Genomic DNA, 27,775 nt, shown 5'->3' on the forward strand with positions numbered 1-27,775 from the left:
GGGAGGGCTAACGGTGATTTAAGCGGCGCAGTAATTAAACACGGTGTTGGGTTTGGAGCAACCTGGTGGCAGCACCCAGCGGAAAGGGCAGGCGCTTGCTGGCTCTCTTCTATCCCCCTGCTTTCACCCCAAAAAGACTTGCACCCTCCTTAACCTGGCTTTCCAGCAGCACCAAGCTCTGCTTTCCCTGCGTGCTGCCTTTCCCTCCCTGGGACCTGCTGCCCAAGGAGCACCCAGGGGAGGTCCCAGCCCCGGGGTCTCAGCTCCGCCAGCAGAAAGCAGTGGGGATGCAGCATCCCCCCCCCCCCCCTCTCCGCACCCCACAGGGGTCGGACAGGCTCCAGCAGCCCAGAAAACCATTTCTCCCCCTCTCCTGACAGCCCTCCGCTGCTTTCTCCTCCCAAGATGGTAGCTGCCAGTAATAGCAGGGAAAGTAACATCCAAGCTGGGAAAATAACATGTTATTTTCCCAGCGGTGATGTCAGAGCTTGTCACGCTCGCCGGCTCGGCAGCGGGGTGGGCAGGGCACGCCTGGACGTCCCCACGCGGCCACCACCGGGCCTGGCTGTCCCCCTGGGGCTGCAAAAAGCCCTGTCCCCTTCGGGGGGGCAGCTCTGCCCTCGCTGCCTGCCACGGGATGGGGTTGTCCTGGCTGGAGACACCGACCCGTGGGCACATCCCTGACCACGTCCATCCTCATCCTCGGCACATCCCAGGTGCTGGCACGGGGAGGAATTGTTTTTTTTTTTGCCTCTTGGCATCTGGCAGCACCCTCAGCCCTGTGCGCACGGGGTCCCCACCACGCTGCGCCCCCCGGAGCTGAACTCTCCAGAGGGTTTTTTCCCCTTTCAGACAACCCCGAGCCTCATCCCCAAAGACAAAAGCGCCGCGAGCAAACCCTGGGAACCGCAAAGCGCACGGGGACGGGGACGGGGACGTCCCCATCACCGGGCACTGGGGACACCTCTGCTCCCACAGAGGGGTCCCGCTGCTGCCGAGCCCCCGGCGTCCTTCGGCAGCACTTAACCCACTACAAACCCCACAAAGCCCTCGGCCAAGGCGTGGAGGAAGAGCAAACAAACAAGGCAGGGATAAAGCCCGGCGCTCGAGGAGCGGCCCCAGCGCGTGGCTGGTTTTTATTTCCTTCCCCACTTCTCCTCCGGCCGGCCACCTTTTCCATGATTGCATTTCACTCGTCGGGGGCCCCGTAACAAAGCCATCACCTCGGCCGCCGACTCCGGGAGACGAGTTACAATTACAAATTACCACCACAATTAGCGGTGGTTCTTCGAGAAATTAGAAAGGGGAGCGGGAGGCCCACACGCGATTGATTGCTATTCAGCCTGCTTCGCGGTGACCTTGCTCTGAAGACGATGATATTCCTTTAGCCTGGAAACCAGATTAAAAAAAAAAAACAAAAAAAAAACAACATAAATTAATTGTAAATTAACAGTAATAACACACATTTCCTTTCAATTAATTTAAGCAGAATGAGGGGGGCGTGAAGAGCAGGCGTTTGTTAAGGCCTGTACAGTTTAATTATATATTTTTTTTTTCCCCCCATGAGATAATGTAATTAATTTATCTTGGAGGGGTGGGGGGACATCGCGGATTGGGGAGAACAAAGCGGTTAACAGGCAATGGAAAAATTAAGAGCCCATTATGTAAATGCAGCATGTTTTACAGCATTTAGCTGGGGGGGTGAGCAGGGGGGGAGGTACCGCGGGGTCTGAGAAGTAAGTAAAATAACGAGGCCGGGTGCTGGGGAAGGCTGTAATTAGGCAGGGCTGGGGCTCGGGGAGGCTGTCAGCGTCCCGGCGGTCGGTGGGGGCTCGGGGCAGGGCTGAGTCCTGGGGGGGACGGAGGGGGGGACCCCGGGAGGAGCCCCCCACACCGACCTCAGCGAGTTGATGTTGATGAAGCCGGTGGCGTCGGCGGGCTCGTAGTCCCCTTGCACGTTCATGCTGCGGAGAGAAAAGCGGTGTCACCCCTGTGGGGACGGGGATTTGGGCTGTGCACGGGGACCGCGGGGAGGCTGGAGCTGCACGGCCACGAGCAACCAGGGCACGGCACCACGGGCACGTTCGCTGGGTGCCCTGCTTCCCCGCTGCAGCCCCAAATGTCCCTCTGGGGTGACGCCTGCCACGCCGTGTCCCCAGCCATCCACCAGCCTCGGGGACATCCCCGTGGCCATCCCGCTCCGGGCAGGGCACCTCAGCCCCAGCACATCCCCTTCCTTCCCCCAAAATCCCAGCCCCGATGGCTTCCCACTGCCCCCCAAACCCCGTCTGCCTTCCCAGAAACCGCAAACCTTAAAGGAGAGGGGGGAGAAAAAAAAAGAAAAAAAGAAAAAAAGAAAGAGTTTACAATGATTTTACCTCCCCTGACGGGCTACAGAAAAACCTCTGTGCTTTTATTTTTGCTCATTCGAGTGGTTCTGACCTGCTCTATAATTACGTTACTTTCTACCTACTGTGCAGAGGCATTTCCACACAGCTCTGCCTCTCACAGCTTTCTCTCGGGTTCCTGTGACGCCGTCACTCAAAGGCTTTCAAACCAGCGATGTAGAAATCAAAAAGAAAAGGAAAATGGTTGGAGACGCAGGGAGAATAAGTGCCCCTGCTTTTCTCTCCTCTCTTTTCCCTCAGTCCCACCCCCCTCCATCCTCCTCTTTTTTTTTTTTCTTCCCTCTTTTTTTTTTTTTTTTTTTTTTTTACTTTATTCATTTAATCTCTCCAAGTGAGAGTGCGAAGCATAATGAAGGGTTGGGATGGATTATTAGGAGCTGTTGATTTTGAGGGGGAGGGAAAGGGGGAAAAAAAGCCAGAGAAGAGAAAGAGAGAAGATAATTTGACATTTACTCCGACTGATCTAAACTCATTCGGGTGTATTTATGGCTTATAAAGTGTTTAGAGAGATTGAAAGGGGCTGAGGGAGGGCCGGGGAGGGGGGGGAGCGAGCAAGCGAGAGAGAAAACAACGCGAAGAAAAGGGAAAAGCCAGAGGAAAAATATATATATATATAATATTGACTCCAAAACACGGCTCGTGCTTGGCTGGGAGGAAAGCACGGGCTGTGACGGGTGGGCTGGTGGAGAGGTGAGGGATGGGATGGGATGGGATGGGATGGGATGGGATGGGATGGGATGGGATGGGATGGGATGGGATGGGATGGGATGGGATGGGATGGGATGGGATGGGATGGGACCCCCGCAGACCCCGTCCCCACTCACCTCACCAGCTCCTCGTTGTACAGGGAGCACGGGGACGCCCTGCCCAGGATGGAGACGTGGCCCTTGAAGACGGAGAGGCGCACGGTGCCCGCCACCGCCTGCTGCGAGCGCGCGATGCAGTGCCGCAGGAACTCGCCCTCGGGGCTGTGCCAGAAGCCTGCGGGCACCAGGCAGCGTCAGGGGAGGGGTGGGGAGGTTGGGGGGCTCCCTGGGGACGTGGAGGGTGTCCCCCCAGCAGGCTGGGTCCCGCTAGGAAGCCCTTAGGGGGGTGTTTAAGGAAAAGGATGGGGTTCTGGAAGAGGGGAATGAGGTGCAGGGATGGGCAATCCCAGGTATCGTCCTGCTCCATCACTGCCCCCCCATGGGGTGCTTCCCCCCCACCACTTTCAGGGCAGTTTGATTTTCCCCTCCCATCGCTGAACCCTCCTTGGAGCACAGGGTTTGGGGGACACGGGCAAACCACACGGGTGCCCGTAGGGAGCTAGCCACCGTCCTGTTCTCCACCTAACCCCAACCACAGCAATCAGCTCCCCTTCCCGCCCCCCCCAGCATCCCAATCTGGGCACTGGGGTGACGCACACACAGTGTCACATCCCCCAAAAAAGCCAGCAGGGCAGGCGGTGGCACGGCCACGAGTTGAAGCCACCGGGAGCGCACGGAGGGGCCGTGGCCCTGCTGCTCCTCCTGGGCACCCTCCTGTCACTAAGAGGGGTAATTAGGCAACAAGCCCTCCAGACCCCGAATAAAGCCTGGGAGATGGAGAGGGAGATAGAGGGGGAGAGAGAAAGAGCCCATTCAGCGCCCCCCGGCCATCCCCTGCGTTATCTCTCCCATCTCCCTGCCTGCACACCGGTGCCCTCTCACCTTTCCTTTCCCAGCTGGGACTCAAGAAACAAACCCAGGCTTTTGTTAGCTCCCTGCACCGGCCTCCCTGCAAGGAGGTTTTGCAGTATTTGCCATCTTTTTCCCCGCCTCAGCTGGGATAAGGTGAGGGGAGGTGGGTGCACGGCTCAGGTCTGGGGATGGAACCGGCGCCACGTGGGCCTGAACGTGCCGGGCACTGGGGTGAGCATCCCACTTCTCACCAGTAAAAGCATCCCCGGTGCCCTGAACCCCTTTCAGCACAGCCAAATGGTGCAGGGCCCCCTTCCTTGCACACAGACAACTCCACCGGCCGAGGGAATAAACCCCTCTTCTGGGTAAACACACTCCAAATAAAACTCTTCTAATGCCAGGGCTGACGTAGGGCTGCTGCATCCCCGCAGCAGGGAAATAAAAAAAATAAATAAAAAAATAAGATAAATAAATCCAAGACATGTTAAAATAATAACCAGCTGCTTAAATGCTGGCTCCGGCAGCTCCAGGTGTGAGGAATCCTCCTCCCTCCTCGCCCCCCACCACCCACAAATTCCCCCCGTGCAGTGATCCATCCTAACGCCTTCCCTGCTTTGTCAGCCCTGGACATCCCAACCATCCCAAAACCACGTCGTGCAGGCAGACAAAGACATTTTGGTACCTGCGGGACCGACCCTGCCCTCCACGATGGGATCAGTGGGGAAGGTAAACCCTAATCCTCCCGAAATCAGGGGCTGGTGTCCATAATGAGGTCTCGCAGGATGGCCAGCTTGAGAGCCTGGCCACCTGGGGCCGGGAGGGACCTTGCAGCACATTGGGGCTCACACAGGTGAGCTGAGGGATGGGAGGAGAGAGAATGGGACCTTGAGGACAACGCTCAAGTGATGCTTAAGCCTGGGTGTGGACTGAGGGACCAGAGCCTAGCAGCTAAACCCGATGTGCCCGATGCAGCACAAGCAGGCAGCAGTGCCAGCCAGCCCACACGGCTGCAGCTCTGCGTTAAAACCCAAACAGAGGACACAAAAAAGCTCTGCCAGACTCACTGCTAGCTCTGCGACCAGCTCCACACACGCCAGCTCTGCTGGAAGCCAGCCTGCACGCCTCCAGGCTGCCCCAGCCTTCCCTGCCCTCGGCACCCCTGCATCTGTGCCCAGCTTTGCCAGCACTAAACCACTCCGGGATAACTCCTGGCGTGCTCAGAGCACTCCCAAAGGAGCCACGAGGTGCCCTCGGTGATGGCAAGTCCCCAGGCTGGTGGGAGAGGAGCTGCAGGACATCCCAGAGCCCCTCGCCCAGCGGCAGGAGCAGCCCCTGCGAGTGGTGGGGATGGAGAAAGAAATCCCCCGGCACCCGCGTGGCCCCTTCATCCTGCGCTGTCACAGCTGCGAGTGTTTGGGAATAAATGGTTTTATGCTTCAGCTAAAATAAAGAAATAAAAAAAAAGGGCAAAGTCTAACAAAAGCAGCCAGGGGCTGGTGCAGCATCAGGGAGCCCAGGGGAGCAGGGGCTGCCATCCGAGGGGAAGGCGGCGCTGGGAAGTCACCGGCGGCGCAAAGCCAGGCGCTGCTGCGGCCCCAAAATCAAACGGGGTCAGCCTTTAACAGGCACTGATATTAAACAGCAACCGAGGGAAACTCAGCCCACGCACGTGGCTGAGCAGCCCCGCATCAAAGCCTCCATGTGCGCCCCAGGAGGAGGGAGAAGTGCGTGATTTCTGTCCCTGTCCGTGGGTCCCAGCCGGCGTCCCCTTGTCCCTTAGTGTCCCCATCACCCCCTGGCCCTGCCGCACTGAGCAGTGCCACTGTGTGGGTGTGCACAGCACGGCCTGGGGAAGGGGTTTTGGGGTGGGTTTTGGTCAGGAGGGGGCTGCCACTGCCCTGAGCCCACTGCCCTGGTGCCAGGGTGCTGGGGGAAAAGGATGGGGGAAGGTTTGGCCAGGAGTGAGCAGTGTGGGGATGAGGGGCAGGAGGCTTGGTGCTACAGCCAGGTGTGCTGCCTGGGCCAGGGTGATGGCACCAGGCTCAGGGGAATGCCAGGAGCATCCCCTACCAGGGATCCCTCGTGGAAGGTGGCATCACCTCCTGCCAGCAGCCGTGGAGCCCTTTTACCCCAACAGCAGGGTGTGGGGACGGGATGCTCTGGAGCTCACTAAATCACAGAACCCCAGACCCGTTTGGGTTGGAAGGGACCTTAAAAGACCACCAGGACGAATCCCCCTGCCGTGGGCAGGGATGTCTCCCACAGGACCACGTGCCCAAAACCCCATCCAGCCTGGCCCTGAACCCTTCCATGGACGGGGCACCCACAGCATCCCTGGACGTGAGCAAACCCCTCTTTTTTTTTTTTTTTTTCCCCAGGTCTATCTTTGACAGCCACACCTGAATTTTGTCACCCCGTGGGGCACGCTGCAGGGCCTTTACGTACCGTTGTACACCAGCTCGGAGAATTTCAAGGAGAGCCCCTGTTTGATTTTCCGCACCTCCCGGTCCATGGTGAAGGCCTCGATATCTAAATGCGCGTGGTATAGGATCGTCCCCGCTGGGGTCTCATAGATACCTAGCCATTTTTCCAGGCAGGGGGAAAAGCAGAAAAAGAGAGAGAAACGAATGAGACCAAAACTGTCAGCAAATGACAAAAAATAATGACTTGGCTGACAGAAGGAGCTGTGGTCGAGCGCATTCAGTCCCAGCTTGCTGTAAAATGCATCTGTCATTATATTCATGCTGGGGCCGAGACAGTCCACTCCGCACCTTGCGGAGAAAATTTCTAGATTCCCCTCTTTGAAGAGGCACTCTGACGAGGCTAAATGACAGGGTTTGGGAACCGATCCCCCCACCGATCCGTGCCCAACGGTCTGCTGCTGAAAACCTGTAATTAAGCGAACGACGCGGGGCACAAGGCGCGGGGAGCGGAGGGCCTGAAGTACCCTCCTCTCCCCTCGGCTGCCAAGCCAGCCCCGTGCTGCTGCCGCAAAGAAATGAGGGCCAAGAGAGCAGCACCTCGGCCGGGGCTGGTGAGACCCCCACCAGCCCCTTCCCACCCGCCCCTGGTTGTGGGGAAGGTGCCGGGTTGGAGGGCGGGGGAATTATTGTGGGGTCGGGGGGCAAAAGGCACGGGTAAGGCACAGAGGGAGAGCTGCTGCCTTTGTTCCGGCCACTCAGGGTTTGTGTGCTGTGGAAGGGGTTTAAATCTTGTTTAAATATGATGGAGACCACACGGGGCTTTTGCAGACAGCGCCTGCCCTTGCTCGGGGTGGTTGCAGGGTCACGTCCCTGTGCCCTGCATGTGGGCACCGTCCCCTCTCCAACTGGGCACCCACACTGGGTGCCCGGTTGCACGGCCCTGGGAATGGCAAAGGGCACCTGCACGTTTTGCTGGCGTGCACAGGGACAAGCCTGTGGCCCTGAAAAATAAAAAATTCTGAGCTCAGCGATGACAGAAGTTAGAGGAACGCTGCCTCCAAATCGCCACGTCGCCGAGAGCTGCTGTTGGGCAGCCTCAGTGAGCTTCGTGGTGCTGGGACCTGCCACGGGGCACACAGCTCAAACACCAAAATCCCCTGGCCCTTCAGTGAAAAGGCTGGAGGAGAAGAGTCCCCTGCCTTTCCTCAGCACAGCCAGCAGCCCCAGGACCCCCAGGCATTACGGTGCCCACGCTCACACCACAGCGGGCACAGCTCCTGTTCTGGGGGCTCAAACCCCCAAGCTGCCTTCACCAAACCTCATCCCCACCAGGCTCCTAAAAACTCAGCGTCCTCCAGGCACGGGATGGGAACTGACCGACCCCACGGGGGCCAATTCCCTCCTGTTGGACCACACAGCAGTTCCCCAGCCCCATCCTGGGGGCTCCCCAAGGACCCATCCCCACGGGCACAGCCCTGCACGAGGGCTCCAAACCCTGGCTGCATGACCAAGCCCCCCGCAGACACAACTGACATCCCCTCTCCTTCCCCTTAACGCTAATTTGGGCTGACCAAAGGTTCAGTTTTGCCTCCTGCCCCTCTCCACCCCCCAGCTCGCCCCATCGGAGCGGTGAAAGCAGCACAGGGACCGCTGTGCCGGGAGGGGAGGTGACAGCCGAGCTCCCGGAGACACCTCGGGAGTGACACTCGCAGCGTCTCCAAGTGTCTATTTTCATCTCCCCGTGTTTACAGGAAAAAAGACAGAGGTGTCAGCCACGCAGGCTGCCGGAGCTGCAATCACCCCGCAATTACCGCTGGGGAAGGGGGGCTTTGGAGAGGGGGGGGGCAGCCCCGCAGGCAGCTGCTGCTGCTTAAAATTTGCTGGTTTGTAAGCTCCAGAGCCTTCGCTGCGCCGAGCGCGGGTGGCAGCCTGGTGCTGATGCTCGTGGGATGGGACATGGTGTAGGGGAGGGTGAGGCCACCCAAATCTCTCCCCCACCAGGGCAAATATTTGCAAAGTGGGTGCAGGATTAGGAGAGGAGGGTGCGGGTTCAAGCAGGGCTTGCTGCTGGCCTCCTGCGTCGGCGCGGTGCCTCGTGGCCTCGCTGGGCGCATCGATGGGGAGGAGAGAAAAAAAAGAATAAGAAAAGAGAGGAGAAGCCCCAGCTGAACAGAGCTGGGCTCTTTAGGCAGCAGCCCTCCCCTCCTTCCTGCCTCCTCCCCACTGATTTCATTTACTCCACTTAATTAGCCCCCCTCCGGAGTTAAGAAGATAATTTGGTAACGAGGATGGGAACGGGCGCAAGGGGCAGGGAAGGCTGGCACTTGCCGCCCTGCCCCATCAGCCCCCGTCCTCCCAGTAAAACAAACACCTCGAAATCCAGTTAACAGGGCTTAAGGGGCTGGCACAGGCAAGCCCGGCGCGCCCCTCACCCATTAGTCCTTAACGAATTTCAATTAGGAGCTTAGTAAAAATCAATGCAAATGAATTTCCCCTTCCCAAACCGTGTGGGTTCAGGAGGTGATGGTGAGGAGGGAAGGTGGCCTGGGAGTGCTCGTGGGGACCTCAGCTGTCCCCGTGGCCACGGGCAGCCCCAGCGCTGTGCCCGTGCCTCAGTTTCCCCTGGTGAGCACGGATCCTTGGGCTATCAGGGTCCTGGTGACCCCGCAGAGCCCCGAGCTGGTGCCACCAGCAGGGTCACCGCGTCCCATGGGATGTTATGGGATTGTCACCCGTGAGCCCAGGCCCTGCCCCTTTTGGTGCTAACACCATCAGGGGTCCGAAATGCTACCAAAAGTGGCTCCTGGCCACCCCCTGCACCCCAAAACCCCCGGGGAGGCAGGTTCCAGCAGCACCCCCCTGCTCCAGCCCCATCCCCACAGGGGCTCCCCTCTCGCTGAGCATCCTGGCAATCGTGGGACACAAGAAGAGCAAACTGGGGGCAGGATCCTACTCAGAGAGAGGGAGGAAAGCCCAGGGCAAAGTCTCATCCCCCCCTCGTTGTCCCCAGAAACCCGGTCCTCGCCCAGCAGGCAGCGCTGCCGCAGAGCCCTCCTGTGCCGGCACACCAACACGGCAGCGATCGCTCGGCAATGTCACGCAGGAGACAAACGTGACAGATAAATGGGGTTTGGAGAAATTATTAAATGCTGCAAGGGTCACTAGAGCATGTCAGCGGCTCTTTAAAAAAAAAAAAAAAGGAGAATTTGACAAATTACTCAGCATCCTGCATGCAAATGTGCAAGCTGGTGAGTGCGGTTTGGGGGTTGGTTTTGTGTTTTTTCTTGTTGGCTTTTTTTTTTTTTCTCTCCTTTCTTTCGGTTTTAATTCGATTCTCCAAACTCTCACAGAATGATTTGGGGTTTTGTTTCTCACCTTCCGTGGTTGATGCTCCGGCAAGGTGCCCGGTGCCCCGCAGCAGGGGCTGAGCGCCGCCACCGAGCCTTATCAAAATATTTGCTCGTGCCCTGCCACAGAGGGCAAGTTTAAAGAAAGGGAGCCTCTAATTAGGTATTAATGAGATTTAAAACAAAAGAGCAGGGACAAGAAGGGGGAAATGGTGATGAGCTGTCTCGTTATTCCGTTCTACCAGGGGCAGCTCGCTGCCTCTGGAGGTTTCCGATGGAGCTGATCCCCAGGGGTGATCGATACTCAGCCACAGCCCCGAGAAGGCAAAAATAAATCAAGGGATCAGCTTCCAAAAAACTTGGTGACTTGTGTTTGCCTCCCACACTTTGTCCCTGTGTCACACAGCCCCGTAGCAGCACCCTCCCGTGCGTGCTGAGGCTCACCCACCAAGCCCCAAGCGGGGCGGTTTTCCCCTTGTGCCAGGTGCCACCCCCAGCCTTGGGGTCTCTGGTGGCACCGGGACCCCCGGGCTGGCACAAACCATGGCACTGGCAGCGAGGGGACAGCTGCCTTCATAAAAAAACAGTAAGAAATCCTCATAACCTCCAAATCCTGAAGGAAATGGAGCAGATGAGGGCTGCCAGTGAGGCGGGCACCCGAGCACCCCAGCGATGCTGAGCATCCGTGAAATCCCACCAGCGTTTTCCCCTTTTTTTTGGCTACTTTTATGGCTGGGATGGCACTGGGGGTCAGTGACCACTCACCTCGGGACTTCATCCCCACGAAGCGGTTCTCCACGATGTCGATGCGCCCCACGCCGTGCTTGCCCCTGCGGAGGAGAAGGGCCCAGTGGCGTTGGTAGGGACCCCCATGTCGGAGAGGTGCAAGGCAGATGGTTTTTTGCTTTTTTTTCCTTTTTGCCTCCTTTTTGCTCTGCCACCCTCTCCTCTCCACATTTGCCATGGGCAGAGCCCCGTGGCAATGGGGCCAGCGGAAAATAAACCGGGCAAGGGGATGGGCACTGGGGACTGGCGATGCTGCAGCTGCGCTCGTGATGGCCAAAATCATTGAAAAACCACTTAATTAACATTTAAAAGGAGAACTACGTGGCAAAGCTCAGTCCCATTCATCTCCGGGGAGTGTAAAGGTGGAGGCACAGAGGAGGGCGCCTGGCACTGGGTGGCACTGGGTGCTCCAGGAGCACTGCCCTGGCTCCTGGCATGGGACAGGGTTATCCTCGACCCCTCAGGGCACACCATAAATGCATGGGGAGCAAAACCCTAAATCCCCCCATGCTCCCATCCTCGGCACCAGTGTGGCACAGCGGGGACAGCACCGTCACCACCAGGGACGTGCCCGCCCGTTTCCACCCCAAACTGGGGACCCCTGGGGGAGGCGGCGGGGGGCCGGGCGGCACTCACGCGATGTCGTTCAGGTACATGAAGAGCTCCAGGGCCGAGCAGCGGACGGCCCCGTCCCCGACGTTGGTGACCTTCACGGGGACACCTGCGGAGGGAGGTGGGCAGGATGAGGCCGGCGATGGTGGGATCCCCCCCCGGCATCACCCTGTGTGCGCTAAGGAGACCTGACAGATATGAACCCTAAATAACTTCTTAAAAAGGCATATCCAAGCTGCTGCCCGGGGAGAGGGGAGCGAGGGGAGGGGGGGGACCCACCTCGGGAGAAAAAGCGAAATAAATAAATAAAAAAAGGCCATAAAAATGTCCCCCCTCACCCCCCACACCCCGCTGCCCACCTCCACCCCTCTCTTTCCCTTCTCTTCTTTTTTAGGGCCTGTGAAATTGCAACCAGGCCCTTAACTAATTGAATTTCACGCTCGGCAATTGTCTTAGGGCGCAGCACCTTCTGTCCCACCAGCCCCTGGCGGGGGGCTGACAAACGAGCCACCCGCCGCCGGGGGGGGGCACACGCACGCACACGCACGCACACGCACCCCGTGGCGGGACGCTCCCTGGGAATTCATTATTGCACTTTTTTTTTTTTTTTCCTTTAAAAAAAAAAATAAATTTAAAGGCCCTGGGTGGGATGGAGGAAAGCCGGGGCCGGGGAGAGGGTGGTGGCGGCGGCGGCGGGGGGAGAGGCTGAATAGAAAAAGAGGCATTTTCCTGAGCAGTGTGAAATGAGCAATAAATGTATTAGGAAGCTGACAAGGGGGCTGCGGGGCCCACAAAGAAAAGCGGCGCGGAGTTGGAGGCTAATCCCCCCTCCATCTGCCCTCCTCATTACCATCGGGCGCGCTCGCGGTTGCCAATCAGCGCTCAATGCCTCCCTTTCGAGCCTTTATCACGGGGCGCCCGCGAGAGCCGTGGCTGCTGACGGGCTCTGTCAGCTTCCCCGGGCCTAAACCGTAACCCCCCTACCCCCGCCTCCTCTTCGCCAGGGGTTTATAAACTCGGTTGTAAATTGCTATTAAATGTAAGTTGCGGCAATAATGAACCTTAAGCCGCTTCTCGCCCGGGCCCCCCCCCCTCGGCGCCCTCCCCTCGCCCCGGCTCTTTCTATTCTCGGCCTTCGCCGGGGCATTGGCCGGGGTCCGCGCGGCGGAGAGCCGACATTGTCGGGGCTGTTGTTGGCGAAAGCTGCTTAGCCTTTAAAATAGTTAATAATTAGATTAAAACTTCAAATAAATTAACTAGGGGCTGAATGGGGAGCTGGGAGGGAAGGGGGGGTGGGGGGGGGGATCGGGAGGGGAGGCGGATCGGGAAGCCGGAGCCGGGCTCCCACCAGCCCTGGGGGATGCGGGGAGGAGGTGGCACCTCGGAGCAAGGGGGTGGCATGGGGACACCCATGGGTGGTGGGGGTGGGGGTCCTGTGTCCCCTTTGCTAGGCTCCAGGGATGGGAAGGGGTGACCCCCCCGTGGCAATCCCATGGTTGGCCCACGTCCTGCTGCAACGCTGGCCAGGGCCACCTGCATGTCCCCAGGGCCACCTGTGTGCCAACCTGCAGGACAGGGCCACCTGCACCCACTGCTCTGGGATGCCCAGGGAGGCATTTCTCTGCCCGCAGGGGGGTCCCAGTGCCCCCCATTGGAGCCCCATGGGACAAGGAGTCACAAGGGACGTGCCCAGGCCCCCCGTGCCAAACCCCAACGTGCTCCAAGCGCTGCCCCAAGTTGCCGTGCCCCGAGTCGGGGCTCGTCCCACCTCCACCCGAGGGATGCTCCAGGCTCACCAGGGAGCAGGATCCGGCCCTAAAAGAGGAAAAATCACCAAGGGCAGGCTGGGGGGAAGCTCTTACCCTTCTCAAACTCGATCTCCAGGACATCCGGCGTGTCAGGAGAGGTGGCCGGGTCGCAGGTCTTCGTGTAGAGGCCGGGGGGGGCCGGATTCTGCAAGGGGAGGGAGACAAGGGAAAGTCGGTGCCGTTGGCACAGCCAACATCACCAGCATCCCCAGACCTCGGCACGCTTCACCCACCGCCCCCCGTCCCCATCCCAAAGCGAGGGGGACGCAGAGAGTGCCGGCACAAAGCAGCGCCGGAGCCGGCGGGGGCCCCGGGAACAAAGGGGCCGAAGAAATCAGACAATTTTTCCCCTCAACTTGATCTCATCTTTTTCTTCGACGCCCCCACAGCTGGAGGTGGAATAGCTGCGGAGAAGCAAGTCAGGCAGGGAAAAGTGCGACTTTTTTTCGGTCAGTGCGGAATAAGCCGGGCTGCGGCCCCGCCGCACTGACCGAAAAAACGAATGAGGAGGCCTGACCCCAGCAGGTGCTCTAGTCGCATGGGCTCTTTCACAGTGTCCTCGAGGTTAATACACACGGGGGGAAGACGGAGGAACAAAGCAAAAACCCATTTCAGAGCGCATCAACCTTTATGTATATTTTCCCCCAAGATTTGTCGCCAAAGGAGCATCTTATCTCCGCCAGAGCCGGGCCGCGGGGGTGACGGCGGGGAATTGAAGCACGTATGAGATGAAGGAGGAAAAAGTAATAATAATGATAATAATAATAATAAAAAGCTTTCCGTCCCGGAAAGCAAATGCTTTGCAATTTAGTGAAGCTAAAGCATCCCTCGTGGCTGCTGCCCCAGCCAGGTGGGCACCAGGCTGTCACGGTCACTCGTGGTGGTGGCACTGCCTCTTGTCCCCTGTGCCACCAGGGAGGGGACCCCAGCTGTGCCCACACACAGACTCTGTGCTGGGAAAGGGAAGAGAGGGAAACTGAGGCACAGAGAGACCCAGACACCTGAAATAGGGGAGAAAAGAAAGGAGGCACCAAAGCCAGCTTGTGGCAGTCACTGGCAGCCACACCGAGCCCAAACTGCTCACCCAGCCACAAAACCCGTGGGATTTGGTCAAACTCCGAGGGAACATTTCCAAAGGAAACCCATCCACCTCCACAGCCACCTGCTCTCTGTTCTTTGCTCCAGGTGGCTCATCGGAGCATCCCCATCCCTTTGAGAGGCTCCAGGCCTCTTTCTGCTGCCCTGTTTAACGCCAGGTGAGCAGGAGCATGAAAACCATCCCCAAAACCCCAAGCAGCTTCCCACTCTGGGATCATCCAGCTATGTCCCCGCCACACAAAACACCCCACATTCAGGCAGCTGGGGGTGGAGTTTCTCCAAATGGAGCCTCTCTGCATGTTTTACACGGTAATAAATTGGTATTTTCCCCCAACAGGTGAGAGCTGGAGCCCCTGGCACTGGGTCCTGCCTGCGGCCAGCCCCGGGTGCAGCCTCTCCTTCTCACATCTCCTCCCTCCTGCTCCTCGCCAGAAAAAAAATGGATGAGGTAGAAAACAGGTTAAAAACCACCAACAACAAATAAAATGCAAAAGGACTTGCTTGAAAAAAAAAAATAAATAAAAATTTTGAGGGGAAAATGAATTTCCCTGCGGAAATTTCACCTAAAATTTAAGACATGAGGAGTGCGTTTTGGGGTGAAAACTCCCCTTTACTTTTGGCTCCAATGAATCCCCGAGCCCAGCCGTTCCCAGCACCCTGTCCTCCTGTCCCAGGAGCGCATCCCGGGGCGCAAGGCGCTGCCCTCCCGCCGTGCCCCATTGGTGCCCCTTCCTCTCTTTTTTACACAACGCACACGCGCGCGCCTCCCTCGTGCCCCCCAAGCGCGCGCACGCACGCACAAATTACACGGGCTGCGGATTTCAATTTTACATCAGCTGGCCTCTCCTAGCCCTGATCATACTTATTAACCAGAGAAACCCGCTGGAGATGATGAAAAACTTGGAGTTCAAAAGGAAGGACGGGGCGGGGGGGGGGGGGGGCGAGAAATGGAAAGTATTAAAAACTCTTTACTAAACATTGGAAGTCAAAGTCAGGTAGTTTCCAATTTTCTAAGCCAACTATGAAAACCCCTATTAGATAAAATAACTAAATAGAAATAAAAGTGACATTTGGCTTGCATTCCATCATTACGGTGCGAGTCTGTCCTCTTTTTATTCTCTCTCCTAAAAGCACAGTTCAAATGACAAATAGTTTGTTGCAGTGTATCAATGCCTCCTATTTATCCCGCCCCGCAGGGGGGCTAGTCCTGCAATGTCATCTTTAAAGGGGAGAGAGGAAAAAAAAGAGGGGGGGAAAAAAGGAAGAGTGTGTGGAAAGAGAGAGAGGGAGGGGGGGAAGAAAGAAGCAAGAAAAACGGGGCAAGAAGAGAAGAAATTGGAAGCAAATGGTCCATGAAGTAAACCATGATGCAGAGCTATCGATGCCGCAAATGGTTTATTCATCCGGCTGATATTGTTGTGCCCGGGACTGAATGAACTCTTTCAGAGTGCCATATGAAGTTAAAGCAAGTAAATTTCTATCTTTCTCCGCATTAGCTGCCTCATTGCCCTTCAATCGGGCCTCACAGAGGCAGAAAATAGCTCAACCATCTGCTTTCAAATCCCTCCCTTTGGCAGGTCTCCGGGCTTTGGGAGGGGACCCTGCCGCGCCTGGCACCCCGGCCACCCTCATCCCGGGCTGGGAAGGGGCTGGAGGTGCCACCACGCTCGGCACAGCCCTGTCCTGGCTCTGGTAGGGGGGGAGACGTGTCCCTGACCCCCCAGTGGCTGCCCGGGGTGTGGGGGAATGGCCCATCGTCTCCTAAAGGGACCCCATTTTCTGTGCTGCCTTGGGGACGAAAGGCAGGGTGCGGGGCGAGAGGTGCGGGGTGCCCACGGGGTGCCCGTGGGGATGGGGGTTCCCAGTGGGGCACTGCAAGGGGAAAGGTGCCCCCCTGGAGAGCACCGAGGAGGGAGCAGGGTGTCAGCCTCACCTTCCTCATCCTCGCATCCCCATGCTCTAGGTGCATGCCTGCCTGGCCAGGAGCACCAGGGGTCCCCCTGCAGCTCTGCCGGCCTCTCCCCGCGCTAATTAGTGCTGATGGAGAGCTGAAGTGGCCGCCGAGCATCGCAGCCACAAGAGCACTGCCACTGCAGGACCACCAGGCTGCAGGCACCCCCATGGGGACCACATCAGGGCTGCCACTTCCAAGCCATTGCTTTACCCCAAATGGAGATGAAGGGGAAGCAAAAGGGACCCTGCAGGCTGCAGGCACGGTGTGGGAGCAGCCCGGACCCCTCCATCCACCCCAATACGAGGCGTGGGGCAGCCCCGCTCTCCACCAGCACCTCGGGTGTCTCATTGCTCCCTTAGTGCCATCCTGTGACGTTTTCCCCTCCGCTGCCATCACCCTGAAACCGTCCCGTCCCTGCTGACGCCGGCGGCAATTAACGTGCCGGGAGAGAGGCAGCGGGGCCGGGCGGGTGGCAGGGCCTCCCCCGCCGCACGGGGCCCGCCGTGAAATTGCCAATTAGGCTGCAAACACACGAGACGCCCTCGGCCCTGTAGCTGCCACCCGCCCGTGATCGATTACCTTGGGGTTCTCCAGGATCCCGGCTTCGTAGCTGGAAAGGAAAGAGAGAAAAAAGTCACTGCAGCGCCAGCACCCAGCGCCCAGGGACCTGCCCGCAGCAGGGCGACCCCAAAACGCTGCCACCACCCCATGAGGATGGGGGTAAATAGGTTTTAGGGCTCTTTGGAGCTCTTAGCAGCAACCCTGCAAGGAGTGTTGGGCTTTGGAGAGCCCAGGAGCTGCCACGTGGGACACGGGTGGCTCTGTAGCTATAGGAAGGGAGATTTTGGGGCCAGCCTTGTCTGGCTCGTTGTGGCTCAGGAGGACTCAAGCTCTCTGCTCTGGAGGTGTGAAGGATTGTCCTGGCCTCACAGAGGGGGACGTGGTGGCCCCAGGTTCCAGGTCCTTGCCCCGCAGGAGCTGCCCGACTGCTCACCTGATGTGCATGAGGTTCTCGTCCATGCTCCAGGGTGTCTGGGGGGTCACAGGCACCGGGATCCCGTGCTTCTGCAGGGAGAAGGGAGAAACACTCAGCAACCCTGTGGGGCGAGCCAGCCTCTGCTACTGGCACAGGACCCGGGGGGCTCAGCCCCAAAATCACAAAGGCTCAACCCCACAGGCAGTGGCAATGCTCCTGTGCCTCTGACTGCGCCCCATCAGCTCCCCCCTCGATGGGCACTTCGGGGACACGGTGCCCCAACCCCATACCGTGCTGCCAGGAGGGGAACGGCTGCCCCAGCCCCACCACGAGCAGAGATGGAGCCCCAGGGCATCCTTTAACCGAAGTGATGGAGATGTCAGCAATTTGTGCTTTTTTTTTCCCCCCAGATCCAGGTCAACTCATTCCCCCGGCTGGGCTCCTCAGCGACAGGAGGTGACCTGGGGACACGTCGCCAGCACCGCAGGATGCTCCCTAGCCTTCGACAGCACCGATCCTCTGCCGAGAGGGGACAATACCCGTGTCCCCACAGCCTCGTGCACGCACAGCCTGGCACACATCCCCAAACCCACGCACCCCAGGCTCACACCGCCCTGGCACAGCGGTGCCCGGGGCCCCACACCAGCTGCCTCCCCGGCGCGCAGCGCACAGCACCGAGCCCAGCTCCCTAACAAGGTCAGCGGCGCACTCAATTATCCCCTGACACTTCAATGGGGGAAATTGCCTGTGAAGACGAGGTGAGCACGCAGGGGAATTAGCGGGAGAGGTGACGGCAGCGAGCTGCAGCAGCCGGAGCCCTCGGAGACGTCGCCCCGCCGGCGGCATCGCGCTCCTGCTGCACGCGAGCCACGGCTCTGAGGTTGGGATTGAGGGTTTGAGGCTGGGTTTGAGGGTTTGGTGCTGAGGATCCGGGATTTGGCTGTGCCTTGGGGTGTGCCTGCAGCCCTTGCATCTCCCCGGGGCTCTGCTGCTCCTGCAGGACTGCGGCACGGATGCCACCGAGAGCTGAGGAGCAGGGTTTGTTGGAAGATCTTTGTTGGCGGGGAAAAGGGGAAGGAAAGGCTTTGGTTTGTTAACTCACAGTCCTCAACCTACCCCCCAAGAGCACAGCAAGGTGCTGAGATGCCTCCTAAAGCTGCAGAGGGACCAAGCTCAGCCCCACTGCCTGAGCCAGCAGGGACAATTCCCCGGTCCAGGCCGTGGTTCTCCACCCTCCTGTCCCAGGCTGTGGGGATGCTGGGCAGCCTCAGCCCGGTCCCACCCGCAGGGCTGCAGGTGAAGGGCTCTCTGCTGCCCACGGAGCCTCCCGGGAGGGCAGGCAGGGCGCATTTGCACTTCAAATGGCCTCCACACCACAAGCTCTGACTTGCAGAGAAGGCAAAAAGCAGCTTGCCGGGCGCAACTGCTGCTGCTCTGCTGGTTTCTCCAGGTGAGAGTGGGAAAACACCTCTCCCCGTCCCGTCCTGTGGACACGCAGAGCTGCACATGCCTCTCACCCCCACAAAAACCCTACCCCAGCAGTGCCCTGGCCGCATGCAGAGGACAGAGCGAGGGCTGGGGGCGCAGACCTTGGTCCCAGCTGGGGACCGACCGCAGCACAGGCATGAGCGTGGTGCCACGCTGCCATCAGGACCTGGCCCTTGTCCTCATCACAAAGGCCTCCTGGTTATTGGCAGAGGCCGTTTCACCTTCATTAATTAATGCTCAGCTCCTTTTATCCTGAGGGGCTGTAATCACAGGCTCTCCCCTTTCCATCATTCACATCCAGCTCACCAAGACTCACCGCTGCCCCTTTTGGACCCGAATGCCCTCAGGACCACGAGCCACCAGCCCTGAGCGAGTCCCTCTCCTTCCCACTGCTGCTCCTCCTGGCAGCCTGTGCTCGTGGGGCCATCCCCTTCACACCCTAATTTTCCACGGGATCACTTCAAGTGGGGTCCTCAGCATCTGGACCCACGAACAAACAGCCAACAAGCCTGGGTGGCTTCGGCCAACCATGCCACCAACCGAGCAGAGAAGTGGCTTCAGGGCACAAGCCCAGCTCCTTCAGCCTCGCCCTGCCCTGTCCAAGGCCAAACACCCAGGTGCACCCAGGATCTCCACCTCCTCCATGAACACCTTTCAGCCCTGCAGGTTGCATGCACAGTGCTGCAGCAGCTTCTTGCTGAAGCAAGGCGAGAGCTGCGCTGCGGCTGCAGGGATCCCCGCTTCCCCTGGCAGCATCCAAGCCCCAAATGCCATCGCCTCATGTCTTTTCCCTGAGCGCCGAGGTGAGCACAACCAGGCACTGGAAGGATCTGGCCGTGTCTCCCTCCTCCTGCACGTGAAACAGAAAAAAACTCTGCCCCCCCTTTCTATATTTTTTCTATTTTTTTTTTTTCAGATGCTGAGCATCAGAGGCCACGAGGTGCGGCAAGCCCTCAACCCCAACCTCTTCTCTTTGAGCAGGGCCCCAACCCATTTCACTTTCCTTTCCCCATCCCCTTTCAAATGAAAAAAAAAAAAAAAAAAAAAAAGGAAAAAGAAAAAGAAACCCACAACAAAACCCAAACCCAAAACACATGTTCCATTTTCCCCGTATAATAAAAACGCCGCGCTCTTAATAACTCCCCTATTTGACAATTTGTTTGGCAACATATGGAAAGCTCTCGTAAACTCGCCCCTCCGCCATACAACAACAGATGGCAAACACAATCCTCAACACGCCGCTCCCGGCGGCCCCGATGTGCTCGGAGGGCTCCTCGCCCCGCGCCGTGGCCCCGCACCTCGCCGTCCCCGCGCCGCCAGGCGAGCCTAGACGGCAGCTATTTAAAAACCCGAAGCAATTTTCTGGTTCCTGCACAGCGCTGCCTTTTTCCCTTTTGATTGATTGAGCCGAGTTGTCAAGCATTTCCATGAAGTCGCTAAAAAAGAAAGGTACCCTGGTGGGCACGTAAAAACCTGATGCAAAACTTCTAATATGTTTTATTGCAACTTGTACTTCAAAAAGGAAGAGACAACAAAGGCGAGCGGATTTGCTTTGTCTGTTATGCGAGTCGCCGAGCTGGGACCCGCGTTTCCTTGGAAAACGGGTTACAATTAGCAGGCAGGTAATTACGGGCTTTGGAGAAAGGAGGGAGGAAGGAGGAAACGCGAGGGGGAAGAAAGAAAACCGCCCTAGGAAAGCCCATCACGGTGCCGCAGCCGTGCCAGGCGGGGCTGGCCGCGGCGAGCGTCCTACCTGGGCATAGTCCATCAGCTCGCGGCGCCCGGGGAAGCGCTGGTAGAACTCGGGCAGCCTCCACGGCGCGACAACCTGGTGGCAGGCAGCAGTGTCAGGCTTGCAGCCCCCTCTCCTGTCCCCCCTTTCCTTCCCCTGGGCAGCCCCCCAGCTGAAATCGAATCTCCCCGCACGAGGGTGGCGTAACCCAAAGCCCGACCCCAACGAGGTGCTGGGTGCGAGGGGGGAAACAGGGAGCATCCATCATCCTGCAGCTGCCTGGGTGCTGTTTGCTCAGTGGCCTGGTGGTGTTTGGGGTAAAAATAGGTCGATTAAGGATCTTTAAGGCCCCATCAAGTGCCAAAATGTTGCTTGGTGCAGCTGGCAGCTTGTTAAGGAGAGGCACGGCCGCGCGCATCGGTGTTAAAAGGAAATCCCCCGGGCGGCCTTACCTTGATGCTAGGGCACAGCGCGTAGCAGGTGAGCTCGAAACGAACCTGGTCATTGCCCTGAAACGCAAATGGGAATGCTGAGGGGTTGCCTGGGAGGGGAGGTGGGTGCCCCACAGCACGTCATGTCAGTGGGGCACAGGACCCCATCCTGCTCCAGCCCGCCCAGCACCCCCAGGAGAGGATCAGGGCACGGAGGTGGGAGCCAGGAGGAAAGATTGCGGGTTTGGATGTGGGAAAAGAAACTGCAGGAGCAGTGGGAACAGGTAATAAAAGGGAACATTAAAAACAGGTGACAAAAGGGCAGCTCCTGGCTGTGGCATTGTCCGGGGAGGCTGCCGGTCACTGGGATTGCAGGGGTGTGATGGCACACGGGGGTGTGATGGCACACGGGGGTGTGATGGCACACACGTGCACTGCAAGGTGCTGCTGTGCTGCAGTAACAGCTCCCTGTGCAGCCCCACAGAGCCCAGAGGTGCTCCTGCAGCAGGAGCAGGAGCCAAACGCCTGCAGCAGAGCGATGGATGCGCGCCTCGGGGTGTGAGCTCCCTCCAACCTGCAGCATGAGCCTCTCCGGGAAGCATCTCCCAGCGTGAAGCACCCCGAGCTGAGCAGGGCGTTTATCCTCGAGCACAAAACCGCTCTGACACCACCCCAGGCAGATCTGGGCACCGGGCAGTGGTGCCAGCAGGAGCAGAGCTCCCACGGGCTGATCCCTGAGAGCTGAGCCCCAAGGTCTGGCCCGACCCAAACGCTCCAGGGAGCCTACAAAACCCACATCTGAGTATTTCCGTGCACGCCTTAGAGGGGAGATGAGGATGGGAGGAAGAACTCAGTGCCCAGGAGGCTGCAGCAGCTCGTAATTAACTAGCTCCAAACCTCCCGTTATCTTAATTAGCCCAGGCTGGTGGGGCACTGCTAATGAGGCCAGGATGGTGGGAAGGGGCGAGCCTGGGGGTGATGAGCCCTTCCAGGGGAATAGGGCTGACCAAAACCAATTTCCACTGGCACCATGGGGCGCAAGGACCCCGCTCCCTCCTCTTGGCCCCGGCCCGAAGGATGCATTTACGGCCGGGCTGCCGAATCCCCGAGGACTATTACGCAGAGGCGAGGGGAGCCACCGAAGCACTCATTTCCCTTACAGGCCCCAAACAAGTCCATCTGCTCCGGCAGCGGGGACACCGCAGATGGCCCACTTTTAAGGCGCTGCGGGCTCAGCCGGGTCGAGTTACCCCCGGTGCTGCCTGCGCCCGCGGCTCTAATGGCTCGGGGAGGCTGCAGAGCCCGGGGAGCAGCCCCCGGGGAGCCCGGTGCTGGTGATGCCCAGGGGTGCAGGGGATGCGGCAGCACCGGGGTGGGTTCAGCCTCGAGCGGGTGTTTTCACGAGGAGGGTGCTGGGCAAGGGTGAGGGGAGAGGAGAAGGATGCAGGGGAAGCGTCGTGGCAGGAACAAGAGTTATTTTGGCCAAGGAGCAATCTAGCCCCAATGTGGGCATGCCTCTAAGCTGTCCCTTATTTAATGACCCCCTCCTTGCAGGGCATCGTGCCCTTTGGCTGTCCCCAGTCTGATGTCCCCCTCCTTGCAGGGCTTCTCCAGCATCACTGGGGACCCCCAGTCCCAGTCCCCTTTCCACCAAGACCCTACAGGTGGGTCAGGACGGGATGGGTACGTCTCAGGGCCCTGCAGGATGGGGAGGAGGGGGGGATCCAGCCACCCCTGGGTGCGTGCACAGCACCCGAGGGCCCTGCAGAGCAGCCACGTGGGTGGCACCTGGTGACGGTGCCACCCTGAGCATCCCCGCAGGGGATGGAGGTGCTGGGGCGGGGGTCCCCCTGCTCTGGCTGTTCCTGGGGAAACAGCCAGGGGTCCTGTGCGTCCCCCCGTCCCCAGGACAAGGGATGGGAAGCGGTGGGGTGGCTGGTTGGGGGGGGGGGGCACCTTTGCTCGAATGAATCCAGCGAGCTGCCCGTCTCCAGAGCAGGCGCTGCGCCCCGAGCATCCTTCCCACGGTCTCTGGCTGCCTCTAGTGGCAAAATCTCCTCCCTGCTGCCCGGCACGGCCTCGGGGACAGCTGGAGACAGCCGGGGAGGGCTCAGGGATTGCCCCAACCCCTCTGGGGACAGAGCTGGGGACCCAGCGTCATTGGCACCCCCAAACCCGCAGCGCGGCGCTGGGTCCCCCCCTTGCAGCCTCCTCTCCTGCCCAGCCCGTGGCCAGGGCAGTTTTTAAAAGCTGCTGTTGAAAGGGGTTCGGTGTTGAAAAACAAGGATTTCTGACCTGCTGCGGACCCCGGCTTGCAACACGAACCTTCCCGCATGCCGCCAGGCTGAGGGAACCGAAATTGAGCAGGGAAAACCCAGAAGGAAGTGTCGCAACGGGGCTGAGCTCTGCAATCCCCCCCCGGCACCCCCATAGAACCCACATCTGGGTGCCCCCAGCACCCCAGGGCCCCCCCAACTCCCCAACTCCCCTCACCTTGCCCGTGGCCCCGTGGGCGACGTGCTGGGCTCCCTCCTTCTGGGCCACCTCCACCAGCCCGCGGGCGATGCAGGGCCGTGCCAGCGCGGTGCCCAGCAGGTAGCGGTCCTCGTACACGGCGTTGGCCTGCACGGCCGGCCAGATGAACTCCTCCACGAACTCCCTGCACACGTCCTCGATGTAAACCTGCGGGGACGGAGGGAGCCCGGCTTTTGGGAGGGGAGCCGCGAGGATCCGGCGACCTCCGGGGGTTTCGGGTGGCACCCCCAAAGGGTCCCTTTTCCTCCCGTCCTAGGTGCTGCCAAAAGGGTTTTTCTGCAAAACCTCTGGGAAAGGGGCTGCTCGCTGCGGTGTTAGCACCGTGCCTGCACTGATCAGGGGGTGCAGTGGGGGCTCAGAGCCCCCGGAGGGAGGGATGCTGTTACCTTCTTGGCCCCCAGCGCCAGCGCTTTCTTTCGGGCTGCCTCGAAGTCTTCCTTCTGCCCGATGTTGGCCTGAAGGAGGGAAAAGAATTAGTTGGAAAGCTTGCACAAAACTTAACGCGTGCCCAGGCTGCGTGGAACATCCCCTGCAGCACCACAGAAGCCGCACTGGCCAGGCTCAGAGCCATCCAGGATGGGTCCCCCCCCCCAGTCAAGGCAGTGACTTGGGGCCGTGCCAACCCCTTGGCTCTGCCCCGATGTGCTGCCCTCGTTAGCAAAGGGTCATTAGGCAGCAGGGACAGGCTGTGCCCCACGGGGCTGGGAAGCTCAGCAGAGCAGCAGCAGGGCCACCAGCACGCCGTGCACCCGCAGGGGGCTGTCATTGTCACCCAATCCCTGCCCCCAACACCCAGGGGCTCACCAGGTAGGCGACCACCTCGTAGCCCTGCTCCTTCAGCCACACCAGGATGCAGGAGGTGTCCAGGCCCCCGCTGTAGGCGAGGACGACGGTGCCCTTGGGCTGAGCCATGGTGCTGCGAGGCAAGGGGAAAGGGGTTTGCGTTGTGCTGCCCAGCGGAGGCTCTCCGTCCATCCTCTGGTTTGCTTCAGAGGTCCTCAGAGGGATGATATTCCCAAATTCTGTCCCGAAGGTGAGGCTGATCTTGCTTGGCACAGGGATGAAACCCTCCCCAGTGTCCCCTGAACCGGCCCTGGAGCTGTCACGGTCCAGCTGGGAGCAGAGGGATGGGATATTCCGGCCAACACAAACATTACCCAGGGGATGAATAACCAGGAGGCGAGGAGAGGAGCTCCCCGTGCGTTAAACACGCAGGTTCCAGCAGCTGCTTTGGACAGAGCAGGAGCCCTTCGTGGTGCAGCCCTTGCTGGGACGAGCTCCCCGAATAAAACAAGGGCTCCCAGTGATGCTCAGCCTTGTTTCAGCCTGGGGGAAGCGAGCTGCAGGCAGCTCAGGATGGGGCTCACCATGGCACGGGGGTACCGGGAGCCCCCCGGGGCTGCAAGGAGAAGGGATGAGGGCGAAAAAGGAGCTGCAGCACCCTGCCCACAGCCCAGGCTGTGTCTCCTGGGAAAGGGTGGGCACCCTGCCCGTGTGCTGGCTGGCACAGCACCCATCAAACACCCGGGGCACCCCGCAGCAGGCAGGCAGCCCCCGGGGCCGCCCCGTGCCTCCCTTTGCCCCGAGGAGCTGCGGTGGCAGCCCCACGACCTGGGGGAGCCTGGCTCAGGCAAGGAGGAGAAGGAGGTGACCCGGCACATCCCGGGCACGTGAGCAGCACCCCCAGCTGCCCAGCTCAGCCCCGGTCCAAAGTCTAATTAATCGTTATTGGGAGTTTGTCCTAATTGCGCTGCCAGGGCGAAAGCTCTGCACGGGGATTCGGTGCCCCTCACCTTTTGGCTGAGGACATCGAGGACTTCAGCCAGCAACGGGAGATGGGAAAAGATTCAGCACCCTCAGCTTGGAGGGGGGTCGGAGTCGTGCAGGGGGGATTTTGGGGGTCCCAGTGGCTCTGCTGGCCGTGGGAAGGGGCTGGGGCTGTCCCCGAGGCAGGCTGTGAATGCGGGGCCCCGCAGAGGCGATGCCAGCTGACCCTTGGCCGGGAAGGCAGACGGCAGAGCCGGCCAGATCCCATCCCCAGCAGCTTTCGTGCTCCTGCCAAGTCAGCACAATCCTGCTTTTACAAGGGGGGAGCGCCCCGTGCCTGCCTGCCCCCAGCACACCGCTCCTGGGGGGCTGCGCGTCCCCACGGCGCATCCCCATTGCGCCAAATGGAGCAATGCTCGGAGCCAGCCCAGCACCCCGGTGCAGGATCTGGCCTCACCGAGGAGCAGGGATGTTTGTCAGCCCCATAACCACCCCACAACCATTTAATTCGGCTCCCTAAGCCTGCCCCTGTGCAGGCACCACCCAGCCTTGTGCAACTGGCGTTTCCATGAGCCCTGGGCGGCTGGGTGTGGGCAGAGCTGGGTCCGTGCCCAGCACACCCCGGCTCTGCCTTTCTCTTCCTCACCAGGGCATTTACAGGAAAGGCAAGTCGCCCTTCCCGAAAGGGGCCAGCCAAAGCACGACGCTGTGCTTAGGCAAAACCGCCCCCTGCACCCCCAAAACTCATCCCCTCTGCAGCCTTCGGCATCGCCCAGGGATCTGGGCACCTCACCTCGCCCCCGGGACACATCCTAGGCCATGGGGCCACCCGCAGGCTGCGGCCCCATAAACACGGCTCCGTGCCCACGAGGAAGGGAGAGCCTCAAAATTACGGGATAGGAAATCAAAGCAAACAGAGCGCGGCGAAGTGGAACGTTTCGGGGCTTTCTCAGCCCTGCTTATTATTGTGCTGCAGCCGTTTCCTTGTGAGTTAGGGCACGCTTTGTACCAGAGCGGCTGTTGGCTCTGCCCCACAGGAACACCGAGCTGGGCTGTTTAAAACCAGGAAAAAATAAAAGGCAGCGAGGCTGGGATAAAAAGCTTGAGTCTCTGGCAAGGAGAGGAACTGCCTTCCCCCAGACGGGTGGGCAGAGCGGTCCTGGTGCTGTCGTGGCTGGGACAAGCAGGCTGCAGGGACGTGCTGCTGGCATTGGGATCAGCCTCGGCATCGCAGGCACGGGGACCCCATCCTGACCCCACAAACAGAGCTTGAGGGCATTGGGGTGCTGCCAGCCGGGGTCCCAGCTCCTCTCCCTGGGGGTGGCCAAGCTGGGGACGCTGTCAGGGTGGTGGGGATCACCCCGGGACTGAGCTAGGAGGGGCATGGGAGCAGCCTGCGCCCCTTTTAGCGATAGGAAGGGGCTGGGACCCCCCTGCCTGGTTAATTTGGGGACCAGCGAGCTCGTGTCCAGCACCACGGTGGCAGGAACATGAGGCTGGGTGAAGAGGGGACAGCGAGGGGCAGGGGACGTGTCCCACCCAGCAAAGGGTCCCTTTTCCCTTCCACCCCCCACGCCGTGCCCACACTCACCCCCTCCGCAGGACGTGGGAGGCTGGCTGCCCCGGCTGCGTGTCCATCCTCCTCCTCCTCTTCCTCCTCCCTTATAGCCAGCCGTGGGCAGGCGGAGCTGCCGCAGGACTGTCCCCTCCGTGGGCACCATCCCCAGGCGAGGCCCTGCCCTCAGCCTGCCCGGGGCAAAATGGGGCAGGAAGGGGGAGAACTGGTACCCCCAGCCCCACAGGACGCAGGATTTGCCCCGTGCTGGCTCGCTGCACCCCTCAAGGGGCTGTCACCGCTGTCCCCCTGCTCCTTCTCGGCATCCATGCAGCACCAGGGGGGTCTCCCCAGGGCCCCATGGCAGCAGAAAGCAGCTTGGTGGAGGAAGGACGAATTTCTTGGAAACCTCTGGAAATGGAGAGGTGCAGCTCCCACGGAGCCCGGGGGCCAGGAGCAGGCAGGAGGGGAGGGGGCAGAGGGGCTGCGCTCAGGGCAAAGCCAAGTTTTCCTTGCAGGCACGCCAAGAACAACGTCAGACCTGGCCCTTTGGTATGGGAAACCCATAACCTGCAGGAAACACCTTTTTTTTGGGGACATCTCAATATGAGAGGAGCGTGAGCACCCTCACCCTGGTATACGGCTGTCTCCAAACGTTTGGGCTCAGGTCCCTCCAGCCAGCAGTGCCATGGGGCTGAAACAGCTTTTGGGGAAGGGGCTCCACCTGCACCATGCCCCCAGGGGCCTGATCCTGCTCCTGGGACCGAGGGACCCAGCACCGGGGCAGGGCTGTGCCCCTCGCATTGCCCCATCCAGGCAGGCTCACGGTTATAGCACGAGGTCTGGGAGAAGGGCCCACAAGGACTGCTGAAGGAAGCTGCTTTCCTCATAAAAAAACCTTTATTTGGAGCGAACCCATAAATAAATAAGTGCACAGGAACCTAATGGGTTAAAACCAAATGGAACACGGGGCTATTTCAATACGTGGTTAATGCTGGGGGGCCCCGCGCCCTCCCTGCTCCATCCCCAGCCCCGTGGCCGCACCCTGCACCCCTGCAGGACCCTCCCTGGTCACTGTCACCCCCCTGCCCACCCCCCCCAGTCCTGTTATCTCGTGGCTGATCACAGCCAAGGCCACTTCGAGCTGTGTTTGTTCCAAAACTGCCTGCGTTGCAACAAAACCTGGTGTTTGCAGCA

The 27,775-nt window shown here is 59.8% G+C and overlaps 1 protein-coding gene across 3 annotated transcripts; it reads right to left on the reverse strand.

Moving 5' to 3' along the window:
• Positions 1-1,092: 1,092 nt before the first annotated feature.
• ASS1 (argininosuccinate synthase 1) lies at positions 1,093-26,682 on the reverse strand. 3 transcript variants are annotated; one of them, XM_082775998.1, is made up of 15 exons: positions 26,615-26,682; positions 24,061-24,172; positions 23,643-23,711; positions 23,215-23,403; positions 20,743-20,799; positions 20,312-20,386; positions 17,089-17,159; positions 16,674-16,704; positions 13,097-13,187; positions 11,259-11,343; positions 10,602-10,666; positions 6,512-6,643; positions 3,233-3,389; positions 1,899-1,964; positions 1,093-1,389 (listed from the first exon to the last, which is right to left on the reverse strand). In XM_082775998.1, exons 1-15 carry the CDS (start codon positions 26,659-26,661, stop codon positions 1,335-1,337), a joined length of 1,302 nt encoding a protein of 433 aa, XP_082632124.1. In that variant the 5' UTR covers positions 26,662-26,682; the 3' UTR covers positions 1,093-1,334. The 3 variants fall into 3 exon arrangements, with proteins under 3 accessions (XP_082632124.1, XP_082632125.1, XP_082632123.1); XM_082775999.1 differs by lacking the exon at positions 26,615-26,682 and adding an exon at positions 25,817-25,824; XM_082775997.1 differs by lacking the exon at positions 26,615-26,682 and adding an exon at positions 25,050-25,081.
• Between the last annotated feature and the right edge of the window lie 1,093 nt (positions 26,683-27,775).

Source organism: Aythya marila (genome assembly GCF_965140915.1).
Source record: "Aythya marila genome assembly, chromosome: 19".
NCBI classification, from domain to species: Eukaryota; Metazoa; Chordata; class Aves; order Anseriformes; family Anatidae; genus Aythya; species Aythya marila.